Raw genomic sequence first — 14609 nt, forward strand, 5'->3', positions numbered from 1 at the left:
GCGTGCAAGGGGGGCAAAGTTGAATTTTCCGTTTTGTCTCACTAACCGCTGTGGATTTGTATGCCGCGTACAGGTGTGCAACAATGAAGCCACATGCACCTGTGACACCACGTGGGCGGGGACGGACTGCAGTATGCCCGACCCTCCCAAAGTCCCCGAGACGACTCCAACTCAAGGGCCCAAGGGTCAGTTTTCACCTCTTTCTTGCAAAACATGCCAGTTTAGTTGCGCCGCATATTAGTCTCAGTTCTTCTGCCGTGTTACTATGCCGTCATTGCTTAAAGACGATGATTCTCAGTTTGGTTCGCGAGTTTCCTCTGGCGGTACCTGAAAGAACAACTGCCCGAGTGCAGTTCAGTTGGAATCATTCGCACGGTTTCAAAATAAATGTTTGTTTTTAAGCGGTAAGGTGCAATTTTCATTTGACTTTTATGTGCAATGCATTTGACGTCCATGTCAAATTCTACCCTCCCAAACTCTTTTCCAAAGGTCTTAGAGCCATGAGGGATGCAATGAAGAAAGTGATGAGCGTACGGGGCAGTTTGATAGGCGGAAAAATATTACCGGTAGCTTTGTTGCTGGCTAGTTCCTTCTTCGCCAAAGCAACACAGCAGTCCATTTTAAACTAAATAGTTGGGATGTAACGATTCACCGAAGCCCCGATCCGATTTTCGATTTTTAGTTCCCGATTTTCGATTCGATTCGATTTTTTAAAAAATCACTACCGTGCTTGTCTTGCTGTGCGCTAGTGTGGTGCCATCCACAAACGCAATACGCAACGGTGTTTGGCGCCATCTACACATTCAAAATGTGCTGCGCATCTGGAACGGGAAAAAAAAAAAAGAAAGACATCGTTTTTTTAGCACTCTAAATTAGTATATTCTAATGACCGGTGTATGTTGTCTTTTGTTAGGTGTTGCTGTATAGAGCTTGTGAGTGCTGAGATGTCCAAGTTCGATTCGTCACGATTTTAATCCATTTTCGATTAATCGTTACATCCCTACTAAATAGGCATACCTAGCTATTTTGACTCGATATTGTCTAAAAAAGAAAATAAACATCTTGACTTTCAGTCTTGTAATGCCGCATTGGCTTCCATAGCGGGAGGTTTTCCAACACTTCTCAGATCGTTGAGCATTCAAGTAAAGGATTTGTTCTCAAGCGATTTTCAACACTTTACATTGCTTACTATTGCGTAACAATAACATGTGACGTGGGAACAGACCATTAACTCATTCACTGCCAGACATTTTCAGACCCCCCTTTTACCCTAATGTTTGGAAAAAAAAAAAAAAAAAAAGTTCCTGGGATTGAATGGCTGGACTGTGAAAAGACGAATAAATTCGTCAACGGCAGTGAATATCGATTTAAGAACATAAAAATTGAAATTGCCCATATTTGGACGTACGCGGTTTCCACCCGACAGCGTCTAACTACTTTTTCGGAGCAAAACCTCGTTTTCGACGATCTCTTTCGCCCTACAACGCTAGTGTATTTTCTCGTCGATGGCGATGGTGGAACTTTTTTTTTTTTTAGTTGGTGTTCAAATTTCCGAACCACTGGTTATTAAAACTGTTTTTTTTTTTCCCCATCTGTACAACACATTTGGATTAGTTTACTCGATTAGCTGCGGAAGAGGACTTGGACGCATCCGTTTTAAGGGACGGCGGGTGGGGTGGTGGCGGGTGTGGGGGGGGGGGGGGGGGCGGGGGGTTGTCTGGGGGTGTTTAGGTGAGGCGGGCGGGTGGGCGTCATTTGATCTCTGCGAGCAGAGGCCTGCTGTTTGTCTTTTTGCCAGGGTGGTAACCATGCTCCTTTTCCCTCCACACAGTGAGCGTGGCCACTAACAGGCTGATAGGGGCAGTAGCAGGGACCATTCTGGCCCTGGGGGTGATTTTTGGAGGCACAGGGTGGGGAATAGAGTAAGCAATTCTTTTGAACCCTTTCACAGCTCTTCCTCTCATAGTGGTGCCTCAGTGTGCGGGCGGTTTCGTGAGCCGGCCTGAGCCCGCCGTGTGTGCGTCCCGGTGGCTTTGTGTCTTCTTGTGTGTTGGTGATGACCATATAATCATGTCTTTATGATTGGTTGTTTTCAGTGTCGTGTGATTGATATATGGAAATCCCGCCCCGACACCTCCTCTTGCCAACCCCGACCCCCTCCCCCCCACCCCTTCCGCTTCCTGGTGTACCCCCATTCCCAGCCCTCTTCTTCATCTGCCTCCTCTTCTTCCTCTTCTTCTTAGTCGTCATGTGGTTGCTCCTGTGATCCTCTCCTTTCTGGGGCATGTGGGGCATTTAGATGGACAACAAGCAGAAGAAGTGTCCACTTAAGTGACCCGACCTTTCTGTGTGTTGACCCCCCCCCCCCCCCCCCCTGAGAAAAGCATACTGCAAGGCCGACACAAAAAAGAGAGATCACTCATCAAACGTTTGACCAAACAGATTGATGGGCGATCTCTCTGTTTGGTCAAACGTTTGATGGGTTGCTCAAGCTCCCCCCCCCCCCCCCCCCCCAACAAGCAGGCCACTGACGGTGGCACCAAAACACTCGATTGGGGCCGGAGAGCATGCGAGACCTTGTAATCATGTGGAAATCGTCTGTAGTTACATGTTATTGCTACAGCACGCCGGCGTAGGAACTCATGTGTTTTTCCCCCTCCCCCCCCACCCCACCCCCCTCTTCACCCATAATCCCTTTGCAGGTCCTAGCGCCACCAATCTAATAATAGGCTCCATCGCCGGAGCCATCCTTGTGGCTGCCATAGTGCTGGGGGGGACTGGATGGGGTTTTAAGTAAGCCGACGTGCCGCATGCCTCTCCTGCTCGACCTCCAGCATCCCCCCGCTGCTTTTAGACGCCAGGGTTTGAGCTCCTGCTGCAGACTATGCACGCCGACTACATATGACGCCGACAATCGGGAAACCCACCCCCCCCCCCCCCGCCCCCTCCCCTCCCCCGCCCCGGAACGCCCGAGTTTCATGTCGCGCGTGACGAGAGCGCGGAGAGGACGTCGTCCGTGGATCTGCGGCAGAACCTCAAACTGATCGGGCAGATCGGGCCGAGCCCGGTGCTTGACATGCATGCTAAGATGACGCGGTGGTTAAAAGGCATTGAATTGTTGTCATTTGGAGGGAATGTGTGGAGAAGCGGTCAGCCCATGTGTTACTTGTCCTCCTCTTGGGCCTTTGTGCCCAACAGCCGCATCGGATTTGCAAAACAAACAAATGGGTGCGGGACAGCGTGTCTGGAAAATAGTCAATTCCTATCATAGATTAATACTTTGTTCCGGTGTGCTTTAGTTATTAATGTTTCTTTTTTTCGTCACTCATTTTTATTTTTAGAGCGGTTTAAGTAAGAACAGCCACAGGTGAAATTCAAATGTGAGGTCATTTCAAAAACAAAACAATCGCCAGGTTGAAACATTTTAAGGTTAAAAGATTAAAAAAAAAAAAAAAAGAAGACACTTTAACAAGGTGGCAGCCTCAAGATGTGCTGAAATTAAAATTATAAAGTGGGTTTTAGGATTTAAAAAATGCACTATTTTAATGCTTTATTATTTAATACAATATAAATGATATGCTGCATATATAGATGCATATATATAATTTATATTAATATTACTTTCTGTTTTGTCATTTGCAAAAACATATATTAGCTAATTATTTAATCAAATTAATTCAAACTATGTTTGATATGTAAAATCTTGTAGATAAGCAGTTCAGATAATGAATGGATGGAATATTATATATAAATGGAATATTATATATATATCAAGATTTTTTTCTTTTTTACAAATAGTTGTGTTTTATTATTTTGAAAAAAAAAAAAAACAATGCACCAAGCATGTAATGAATTAAATGAATGCAAAAATAATTTAGAAAACAATAAATACATTTTAATCAACCAATTTTAGGGGGGGGGGGATGGCAAAATTAATGCAATAAATACTATTGTACTCTTTATCTTGATCTTGATTTAAAGACAAGAACAAATGTACATATTTTGAGCCAGCGCCACCCCAAATATTAGACTTTGGGTAACTTGTAGGTCAGCGATTCAGATTCAGCAGAGAACCATTGACAACATCGACATCTTGTCCCACCTTCGTGGGGGGCGGGGGGGGGGGTGGGGGTCTTCGCAGACGCTACTGTCTGACTGACATTTGTGCACGTTCACTCGGCTTTGGTAAAGGTTCACAGGGAAGGCGGAGGGCAAACTCTCAAACCTTCACCGTCCGAAGGTGACGCTCCCATTACAGAGCAGATGCGGCCTGCTCCGAAAACCTCCCCCGCCCGCACCTCCCTCCCCCCCCCCCGACCCCACCGCCCCACCCCACGCCGGGCCGCGCGTCCGCCCACTTCCTTTTCCACCGGCCGCCATTGCCGCCCGCTTCCCAGAGCCCGGTATCCACACACGCGGCGCGTTGCACTGCATGACACCGAACACAGCGGTAGTCGGACCTTAACGGGTCATCTGTTGAATCGGGCGCATGACACGACGAACGCTAGGAGCCCCCACAGCAAGCCACAGTACGGGGAGGTTGTGCATCACTCCTGTTGTCCTTTTTCGTTGCTGTGCCATTCTTGTGGTAGTTGCCGACGACGCCGCCTCCGCCGCCGTTGCCGCTCTTTCTTGATGTCTTCCCCGCCCCCAGACGACCCCCCCCCCACACCCCCACCCCTTTGGAATCGACTGTGATTGTATGTCAGCTTTCTTTTCGCGACTGGTGATAAGATATCGTCAGCTTCCGTCTGCATGCGCGCTCGGATTGAGCGCAAGGAGCCGGCGCGGGTTTGTTCGCTTTCGCAGACCTTCGAAGGTTTCGCAGCATTTTGCGACTCGAACGAGTGTGATCGTTTGTGAAAAGTCAATTCGGTATAATTGAATGGAACTGAAAGGGTTTGCGAAAGTCAACACCTCCGTGCGCCTCATTGCGGTCGAGATGCGCTGGTCAACATGGAGCGGCCTTTGCCTGACTTCTGTCTCCATTTTGTATTTTGATCCGATTTCAGTCCTCATATGAGAGTTCACACGCTCTCGTTGTTTTACTTTGTTAACCTATCCTCCATACTTCATTGAAAAACTCACCTATTTTTTTTTTTTTATTTACCAAGTTTTTATGCTCAGGCCAAAGCCATGCATTAAAGTGAAGATTCCTTTAGTCAGGCCATAGCCTCGTCCAATAGAAAAATAGCGTTTCGTACGGGACAAGGACTCTGCTCCCTTAAAGGGGGAAGTCAACCCAGTTTCTAATGGTTAAATATGTGCCTTGGCTCAAAGGTTGGGGAATACTGATTCGGCCACATAAGAAAATACAAAACTGTTGCAGTTTGTTGACAATGTTAAAGCGGAAATCAACTCAAACACATTTTTTTTCAAGAATATGTTCGCTAGTTGAAACGAGGCATTCTGATTAATATTGCATTTGTGGAATAAGAGTTAATCCACCCGTTTTTTGCCATCTCTGGGGCGGCCATTTTGTCAATTCTGTCAACTGAAAATGACATCACAACTGCTCAGATAACGACCAATCACGGTTCATCTTTAGAATACAGGTGAGCCGTGATTGGTCCTTAACTGAGCCCTGAGCAGTTGTGATGTCATTTTCAGTCGACAGAAGTGACAAAATGGAGCGCCCCCTCTGATGGCTAAAAAGGGGTGGATTTTGCTGCTTAACTCATATTCCACAAACGCAAGATTAATCAGAATGCCGTGTTTCAAACTAGTGGGCCTGCTGGGACCATATTCTTGAAAAAAAAATGTGTAGTGATTTCCACTTTAAGACGTTTTATAATTGCCCGAAGCTGCTGCAAGATAGTGGCAAAGCCCTGCTTTTCTATTGGACAGCGCTCTTAAGCTCCTCCCCTCACTTCAACATGCGACGTATGTCAGAAAGGTTCCACAACTGGTGTCACAAAAGATATATTTAAAAACCCAGCACATATACAACAACATCCTGCCACTTGGGCCTGAAAACTTGTGGCTGCTTTACCATGACAGCATGAACGCAGTGAGCATCTGACAGTTCCTGGCCGATAAGAATATCACCGTGCTCGATCAACGGACCTAGCTCTGTGTAATTTTTTTTTTTTTTTCCCTCAAAGCTCGTTTGGGCCACCAGTCCTGAAAGTTTTCTGACACGCCTCATAATTCCTCGGCACCAAATCAATACTTTTATATTAGACGTGGATTTGGCCTGAGCGCTGGGCAAATAATGGGATAGGTTGCCCGATTAAATGAATTTCTAAAAAACGAATTGTGAATATGCAAAAAAAAAAAAAAAAAAAAAAAACCCCACAAATTCCAAATTGTTCACTAATTTTCGATTACCGAGGCGGAAGATCGCGGCTGCACTTCCATATTGCACCGGTCGTGTCACGGATGTGAAGTTTGTGGACGCTAACGCGTGTTTCTTGTCTCCTTGCAAGAAATGTGAAGAAGCGGCGGTACGACCCCAACGCCACAGCCATTTAACGGTGAAGGGCGGACGCCAGTCACAGACGGACTCCTCCAAGGCTTCCTGAGTTGGCGGCCTGAGAGCTGGACTGCACTTATTGCTGCTGACTTTTGGCATTAGACTTACTTGAATATTAATAATATATATTACAAAAACAAAAACAAAAACAAAAAAAAAGATATAGTGGACATTTTAACAAATTCCATCGTAGTGACATTAGACACGCGCAACCTTTTAGCCTTTTCACACCACTCATCACACGCAAGCCTGATCTGTAGAATGACAGAGCTCCTTTGGCGCCCTCCCCTTTTCAGTGCCGGTGCGCAGGTGCTCGGACACCTGGCATGATTCTTTACACGTCCAAGCGCTGCTTGCTGGCCCTCTGGCATGAAGAGCACCTTCCCCACGGGCTCTGCATGGCTACGTAAGCTGTGAATATTCAGCAAAAAAAAAAAACGCGTCCTTCCAAAGAGAAAGGAAAGCAAATGCGGGGAGAAAACGACGACGTGACGGTGGACTTGTAGATAATTTCCGTATTTTCAGCTTTGAAATGATTTTCCACTGACTTTTTTTTTTCTTTTCTTTTTTTAATCTATTTATTTTAACATTAGCATGTTTTCTAGCAGGCTATCGAAACATTAATAATGACGATTTCGGGCCAAAAATGTAACCTCCGGAGCCTCGCCGCGCGGCGTCCAAGAGAAGCATGTCGGAGATCAAGCGCGACGCGCGTTCCCGTCGCAGTATTGACGTTGAAGAAAAAGCCAAAGAAGCAATCACCATGAACATATGGATGTTGCACACGGAGCACTTTGCCCTCTGTCGTGTCCCGCCAGGGCTCACCCATCCACACGTCACCACATCCGGCTTCGCCTTTTACTCTCATAGACTCTTAGTAGGGATCAAGTCTACAGGAAACGCTGCATGCAATCACTACTGTATAGTGGGCTTATAATAATTCTATATGGGAGTCCCCCAGAATCTGTTAAGAAAATATGCTACAAAAAGATAAGGTGCATGTCAACAACGAAAAAAACCCATTTAACTTTTATTTACTATGCAAAGGAGAGATATTGCACAAAACGGGATAAGACGTGGAATTTGAAAAAAAAAACAAAACAACAACAAAAAAAAAAAAACTTCCGCTAATCATCATTTTTCTCTATTTGGCCGCTCCCTCGCCTTGTTTCATTTAGCTTCGAAAAAGCAACGACAACAAAAAGAGCTGATTCATATGTACGATGATGAAAAAGCAAATGAGAGCACTTCTGCGCGCGCGCGTGTGTGTGTGTCCCATCGAATGTTTTTAATCACGTTCACACTAAATGGTGCCTGTACATATGGAGGCCTCGTGCAGGGTTCTTCTTGTAGTCCTCCCCAGATGGTGGTGGGTGTGTTGCCTCCATGTCTCGTCTGCTCGTCCACTGTCCTCTCTCACTGCATCATGTACACTTGGACTGGTCAATAAATCACTGACTCCTTTTAACTCTTCTTCTTTTTGTCTTTCTCCAACGCATTCCTGGTCAGCTTCCGAAACGTGGGCGTAAACAGCAAAACGGAATCAAAATGTCGGTTTCCCGTTAGGCTGTTACGTACACAAATGGGGCAATATCAACATGATATGTCTTTGAGATGAGCTGTTTTGCTCCCAAAAATGACATTTTCCATTGAATTTCATATTCGTTATATTAAAGCGGAAGTCAACCCAAACATATTTTTTTCAAGAATATGTTCCCAGCAGGCCCACTAGTTGAAACACGGCACTCTGATTCATTTGGCGTTTGTAGAATATAAATTAAGCAGCAAAATGCACTTGTTTTTAGACAAGTCCGGGGGCGGCCATTTTATCATTTCTGTCGACTGAAAATGACATCACAACTGCTCACAATGACCAATCACAACTGAGGCGTTTTCTGAATCTGAGGCGTGATTGGTCGTTGTGCGCAGTAGTGATGTCATTTTCAGTCAATAGGAGACAAAATGGCCGCCCCAAGAGATGGCTAAAAACGAGTGGATTAACACTTATTCCACAAACGCTATATCTATCAGAGTGCCTTGTTTCAACTAGTTTGCTTGGAAAGAACATACTCCTGAAAAAGTTGACTTCGCCTTTAAAGGTGAATGGATGGTCGTTTTGTCTCCTGTCGACTGAAAATGACATCACAACTGCTCACAACGACCAATCACGGCTCAGATTCAGAAAACAGCTCAGCCGTGATTGGTCGTTGTGAGCAGTTGCGATGTCATTTTCAGTCAACAGAAGACAAAATGGCCGCCCCCGGAGATGGCTAAAGACGAGTGCCTTTTGCTGCTTAACTTGTATTCCACAAGCGCAAAATTAATCGAAATGCCGTGCTTTAACTAGTGGGACTTCTGGGAACATATTCTTGAAAAAAAATATGTTTGGGTTGACTTGGAGGGTGCAGAATTTTTTGCCCCCAAAAAATATATTCAAGATTTTTCTTCAATGGGGCATATGGGTAGTGGATGTGTGTTCACTTTGATGTTAATTTCAGTCGACAGTAGGGGGCGACATACTGTAATGTCAGCGCCCATGAATGGCTGAAAAACAGGTTGCTTAGTCAGATAGTAAAACTGCTGGAATGGAGAGTGCAGGTGGTGGTATGCATGGCGAGCACAGAACACATTCACACGCTGAAGACGATTACTGGAGCTTAGTTGATCTTTTCCGCCTCTTCCTATCACAGTAGGCCTAAGTGCTGCCTGGCATGTTGCGGCACAACGTGATACGAGACTGCAGCTCTAAATTCAGACTTTCCTGAATACTGTAACAACCCATAAAAAAACGATTGGTTAAACTGATATAGCGGAGGGACAAATAATGAACTGCGGGGTTCACAATTGTTGATCTTGTGTCAGGAAATACTGTAGCTATTATGTAGCAAATCCTGCCACCAATGTTGAAAATCTGTGTGGAATTAACGACTCTCCCAAAAGCTTTAAAACTGTCCATTAAAAAACACATGATGGTGGCAAAGCACTACTTTTGTCCAAACAAAACTCCTCAACTCACTTCAAAATAGTTCCTTGACACAAAGATGCCACTAGATGGCATCGCAACACTACTTTTGACTAACCGAAGCTCAGTTCACCTCAAAACAGTTCCAATAGTGAGAATTTTTGAACAGAAAATGGTGGATAGGTCCTCCCAAAAAATCAATACTTTACCCTCTTGCCGTTTTCAACCAATCAGGAAGCGCTTTTCTGGATGGCGATGACATATTGTTGGCACTGCAAATTTACCTTTACATTTTGTTCCTCAATAGGTTTCTTATAACGGAATACTTTGGAGTGAGATTGTGTGTTTTTTTTTTTGTTTTTGTTTTTTTTAAATGTATGATCATAGTAATGAATGACTGTGTACGAATTGCAGCAGAACATTTCAAGTTTGGCCCCTTACTGTGAAGATAATAACTCCTGACGTCACACATGCTCCTGACATTTAAGTAAAAGCACGGTAATGGAACTAGTGCAACATCGCTGCGCTTGCACGTCTCCACTTTTAATCTTGACTCAACCCTTCCATTTGGGCGATGTAACGAGCTACGCATGCTGTGTTGTAATGAAACTGAAATATTCCTTTAATCCGCACAGAGGTTCGTAAATCAATCGTTAGGAGTCAAATTTAATTACAGGAGTCTTAATTGGCAGGCTAGTTTAGAATCCATGAGTCAGTTCAGGGGCTTCGCTATAGTATTGATTTACAATTTACATTTAGAATTGACCATTTTGACTAATTATTTATGATTGGTTATTAATTTGGTAATGTTAACAATCACACTGTCAACAAGACGATTATTCAACAATATGCTTATTATTATGCTTGTAGTTTGTAGTATTTTTATTTTTTTAGGTGTTTGCAACACTATACGCTATGTGTATATATGTGTATTTCGGCATAAAATAACACAAGAATATGTTAAAACACTGTAAGATGTATTCGATTTTTGCATTAGCATTTTTAACATAGTCTGTAAGTATTTACATTATTACATTGGATACACCTGCTTGGTTATGAATCATTTTGGACATGGAACTTTTTCGTTTTTTAAAGAAAAAACAATACATTATAGCATTTAAGAAAAAAAATCATGTTAATTCAACCAGTGAACATGAACATTAACTCAAAACGTGGCCATTGTGCATTTGATCTTATGTGTGCATAATGTTTTTACACTCACACACATAAAATAAAAATATCAATTATGCCGTCCAAGAGGTACTAATTTAACAATTTACTTAATTTTTGTGGTAGTTTGTCATAGTGAATTACTGATCATTAAAGGCGTTTGTACCATGACAAAATAAAAACAAAAGCATTACACTATGATATTTGGTTATCATAAATTGTCATTGAATGTCTGGTATGTCCCAATGTGAGAAACTGACAACAACTCTCAAATTCTATACGAATATTGTAATTAACAGCATTTTAGTTGCAGGAAGTGGTCCCCAATTTTTTTCGAGTTGCACACTGTCATTATTTTCTTTTCTATTGAAAGAATGTTTAAAAAACACGTCAAATGTCACAGTGTAAGCATGTCTTGTCTTTCCCCCCTCACACTTGTTGACTAATGTGAGCATTTGTTGCAGCCTCCCAAGAGATAGTTTGATCCTTCATTTTCTTCCTTGGTTACATTATGACTACATGGTCGCTCACTTCAATTGATTTAAATTGAGCCTCGTGGAGTTGGCAACTAGTAGTTCTTGCTAAAGGACAAGGCAGTGACGTCAGTAAGGTTCAAAGAGATTCTCCATCAACACTTGTCATCTTCACACTTTTCATGGTAAGTGATCAATTCGCGTTTGAGTCCGTTTGGTTGCTGTCACGCTCTAGAAGGCCAAATGGTGGCCTGTGGTGCTCAATGCCCCCGACCCCCCTGACCCCCCCCCCCCCAACCCCGCCAACCCCTCCCCCGCAGATGTCCCCGCTGGCACTGAACAAGCCGGCGACCACAGTGTTGGTGCTGAGCTGCGTGTGTGCGGTGCCCCTCCACGGCCAGGTGGACCCTCGGCAGGTGGACCCCCTGACGGTGCCCCGCGCCGACCCGCAATGTTGGGACTCGGCGTCGGCTCGGCTCCTGGAGATGCGCTCGCCCAGGTTGGCCGACACGGTGGCCGCCTTCTGGGACCTGATGGAGGTGCTGCGGGCGTCGGACAACGGCAATTACAAGGCTCTCTTCTGGGACCTGGCGCGGGTCTTCTGGGAAATCTACTTGGACTGCGTCATGTCCAGGAGCCACGGCCTCGGACGGAGACACGTGCACTCGCTCACCACGGACAGTGAGTATAGCATCATATTACAAGAAGAGTAACAGTCGTTCGTAATAATATTTTTAACAAACATACTTTTTTTAATCCAACAAATTAATTAAAAAAAAAAAAAAATCGCGTCAATCTTAAATGTTACTTTTGTTGAACTTTTGTAGTCCAGCTCTTATTATAATGGCTGACATACTGATTAAAATGGTACCGTTGCAATAATAGCACTTTAAAATTATAATAATGATCAAAAATAATCCTCAGTTTCGATTCACATTGTTATTAACCCTTTGTCTATTTTTGTTTTTACCATGATGACACTTTTCACAGTAATATACTCCAACCACAATAGAAATTAAATTGTTGAATGAATACCCCTCTGACAGTATAATTATTATTAAACTCCGATTTCCAATAGCAACGTCTTAAAGTCTTTAGCCTATTGTGTTATTTCCAGTTAAAATATACCCATTCAACAACAAATAACAAATAACCTGAAATTTGGACAGGGTACTTTTGAGCTTGCGTGGACATAATTCATTAATAATACAATACTGTATGTCCACTCAGATATGGACATGTACACTCAAAAGTGATGTGCGCTTTGTTGAATGGGCTGGAAACTCACAGTAGGCTAAAGACTGTTGTGTTAAAAGATATTAACACAAATATCCGGTATAGTCAGTGTGGTTGATTAGAATGCTGCATCTTATTCAGTTACTTCAGAATGATGCAAAACTGTTTAATATTTTCAAAAATACAATGAAATATTCAAATATGATTATTTGAATTATTTTAATGTTTTGACACTTAAAACTGATGAAGATGATGGTGAATATTATTAAATTTGATAGACTGATTAGAATCAAAATATTTATACACCTTGAACTTATTCACATTTTGCCTCCTTACAACCACAAACGTAAATGTTTTTTTTTATAGATTTCATGTAATCGACCAACACCAAGTAGCACATGTTGTAAAGCGTCATGGCAATGATCATTTTCAAAATTTGACGCAAATCTGAACAATGTGATGCACTTTTGTCTTATGCCGACCTGCGTCTATTCTTCGTCGTGCCACCTTTCACTGCAATACCGCAGCAAATCTTGTCTCTAACATTTGCACAGCTCGACACTGACATTTTTTGTCATTCTTCTTTGCAAAATAGATCAAGTTCAGCAAAATTGTATGGAGAATATCCGTGAACAGATATATTCAAATTTCGCTACTAATGCTCAGTGGGATTTAGGTCTGGACTTTGACTGGGCCATTCATTCTAACACCTGCACTGCTGCTGCTTTAAACATCTCCTTAATTTTATTCCTGACCTGTTCCTTGGTCTTCATGATGCTGTTCACTTGTGTTCTCTAACAAACCGCTGAGGCCTCTCAGAACATTATAAAATCACAACAGTTGCACTCTGTTTATTAATTATGTGACTTCTGAAGGAAATTGATTGCACTGGATTGTTTTATGGGGTATTAGAGTACAGAGGGTGCTCAATATAAATGGACTCCTCACTTTTCATATTTATATTGGCTTGGGATAAAGATCAATAAATATTGCATTTGCAGATGTGCATATACAGAAGCAGCTGCGGTTGCCTGTGAAACTCAAATTCAATACATTCTCATATAGTCAAGCTGTGAACGCATCTCCGCTATCATGTCACACGTTCACTGTTCTCAGTTATATTGTTTGTACCACACTTATCTTTCTGTAACCTCTGTGTGTTTGTGCATCTCCAGAGTCGTTCAAGTTCAACAGCGCGGGAGCAAACGGGAGGTTGTGGCTCAGCTTCCGAGTGAGACACAAAGGTCACATCAAAACCACCAGGAGCTAAACCACTTGAAACACACGCCAATAAAACCCCATGACACTACTTACTTACTGGATGTACAGTATGTTGCTTATTTACTATCTTTGCCTTTTTGTTGTCTTGACACTGACAAATAGCAGGTGTCAGATTCCGCCTACCGCAGGGCTATCGGGAAAAGCCCTGGCCGACACTCCCTTGAAAGGGCATTGAACTCCCCATGTCCCACGCCCGCTTTAACGCGGTCACGCGAGGGGACGGGAGCTAGGACTGTCGGTGAATATAGGGAGATTCGCAGGAGCACCTCATCCAAACAGTCACTCGAGTCAAAAGCGTGGCCGGACACGATGGCAGAGAACAATTGGCTTTAATCGCACTTCAATCCACTTCACAGAACACAACAGCTCGCTCATCGCGGCGCATACACACGACCGCAAAACCCCGCGAATCTGCCGCTAATCGCTAACGGCTAACAGACCACGGACTCGATAGGACCCTTTGCTGTCCAACAATATGCCCGACCTAAATTAACGGAAACAAAGAGGACCCATTAGCTGCCCGAAAACATGCCTGGTGCTAAAGCACACAAATTAAACAGCAAACAATGCATGTGCAAACAAAGCAGTAATGAGGAATTTATAACACATATATATATATATATATATATATATATATATATATATATATATATATATATATATATATATATATATATATATATATATATATGTATATATATATATATATATGTATATATGTATATATATATATATATATATATATATGTATATATGTATATATATATATATATATATATATATATATATATATATATATATGTATATATATATATATATATGTATATATGTATATATATATATATATATATATATGTATATGTGGAAATGAGAACAACAAAAAATATGTAGTACAAAATAAAAGTCAAAATAAATACAAAAAAGGTGTAAAAATAAATAGCTAAATAACTGTGGAAATAAGTACAAAAATAAATATAAACACACAGTTAAATATGCATTTATTTAGATTTTC

At 42.6% G+C, this 14609-nt stretch overlaps 2 protein-coding genes across 5 annotated transcripts in view; both read left to right on the plus strand.

Annotated features, from left to right (window-relative positions):
- adam23b (ADAM metallopeptidase domain 23b) overlaps window positions 1-7943 on the plus strand; it is a 35285-nt gene extending 27342 nt beyond the window's left edge. Inside the window, exons 24-27 of one of the 4 annotated variants that reach the window (XR_015089670.1) lie at window positions 74-185; window positions 1832-1922; window positions 2703-2793; window positions 6429-6463. Coding sequence is in view for 3 of the 4 variants with exons in the window: in XM_086052366.1 (XP_085908492.1) it covers window positions 74-185; window positions 1832-1922; window positions 6429-6474 (249 nt within the window). In the remaining variant the exon portion in view is untranslated. Of the gene's footprint in view, window positions 1-73; window positions 186-1831; window positions 1923-2702; window positions 2794-6428 lie in introns of all 4 variants that reach the window. The other 3 variants (XM_086052366.1, XM_086052365.1, XM_086052367.1) reach the window with 3 other exon arrangements.
- A 3457-nt stretch (window positions 7944-11400) lies between these two features.
- LOC147136579 (protein FAM237A-like) lies at window positions 11401-13595 on the plus strand. Its single transcript, XM_086052457.1, is given in 2 exon segments — window positions 11401-11761; window positions 13492-13595. Coding segments are annotated over 2 exon segments (465 nt in total).
- The last annotated feature ends 1014 nt before the right edge of the window (window positions 13596-14609 follow it).

This window comes from Filicampus tigris, chromosome 14 (assembly GCF_054856515.1).
Source record: "Filicampus tigris isolate MCC_2025a chromosome 14, RoL_Ftig_1.0, whole genome shotgun sequence".
NCBI classification, from domain to species: domain Eukaryota; kingdom Metazoa; phylum Chordata; class Actinopteri; order Syngnathiformes; family Syngnathidae; genus Filicampus; species Filicampus tigris.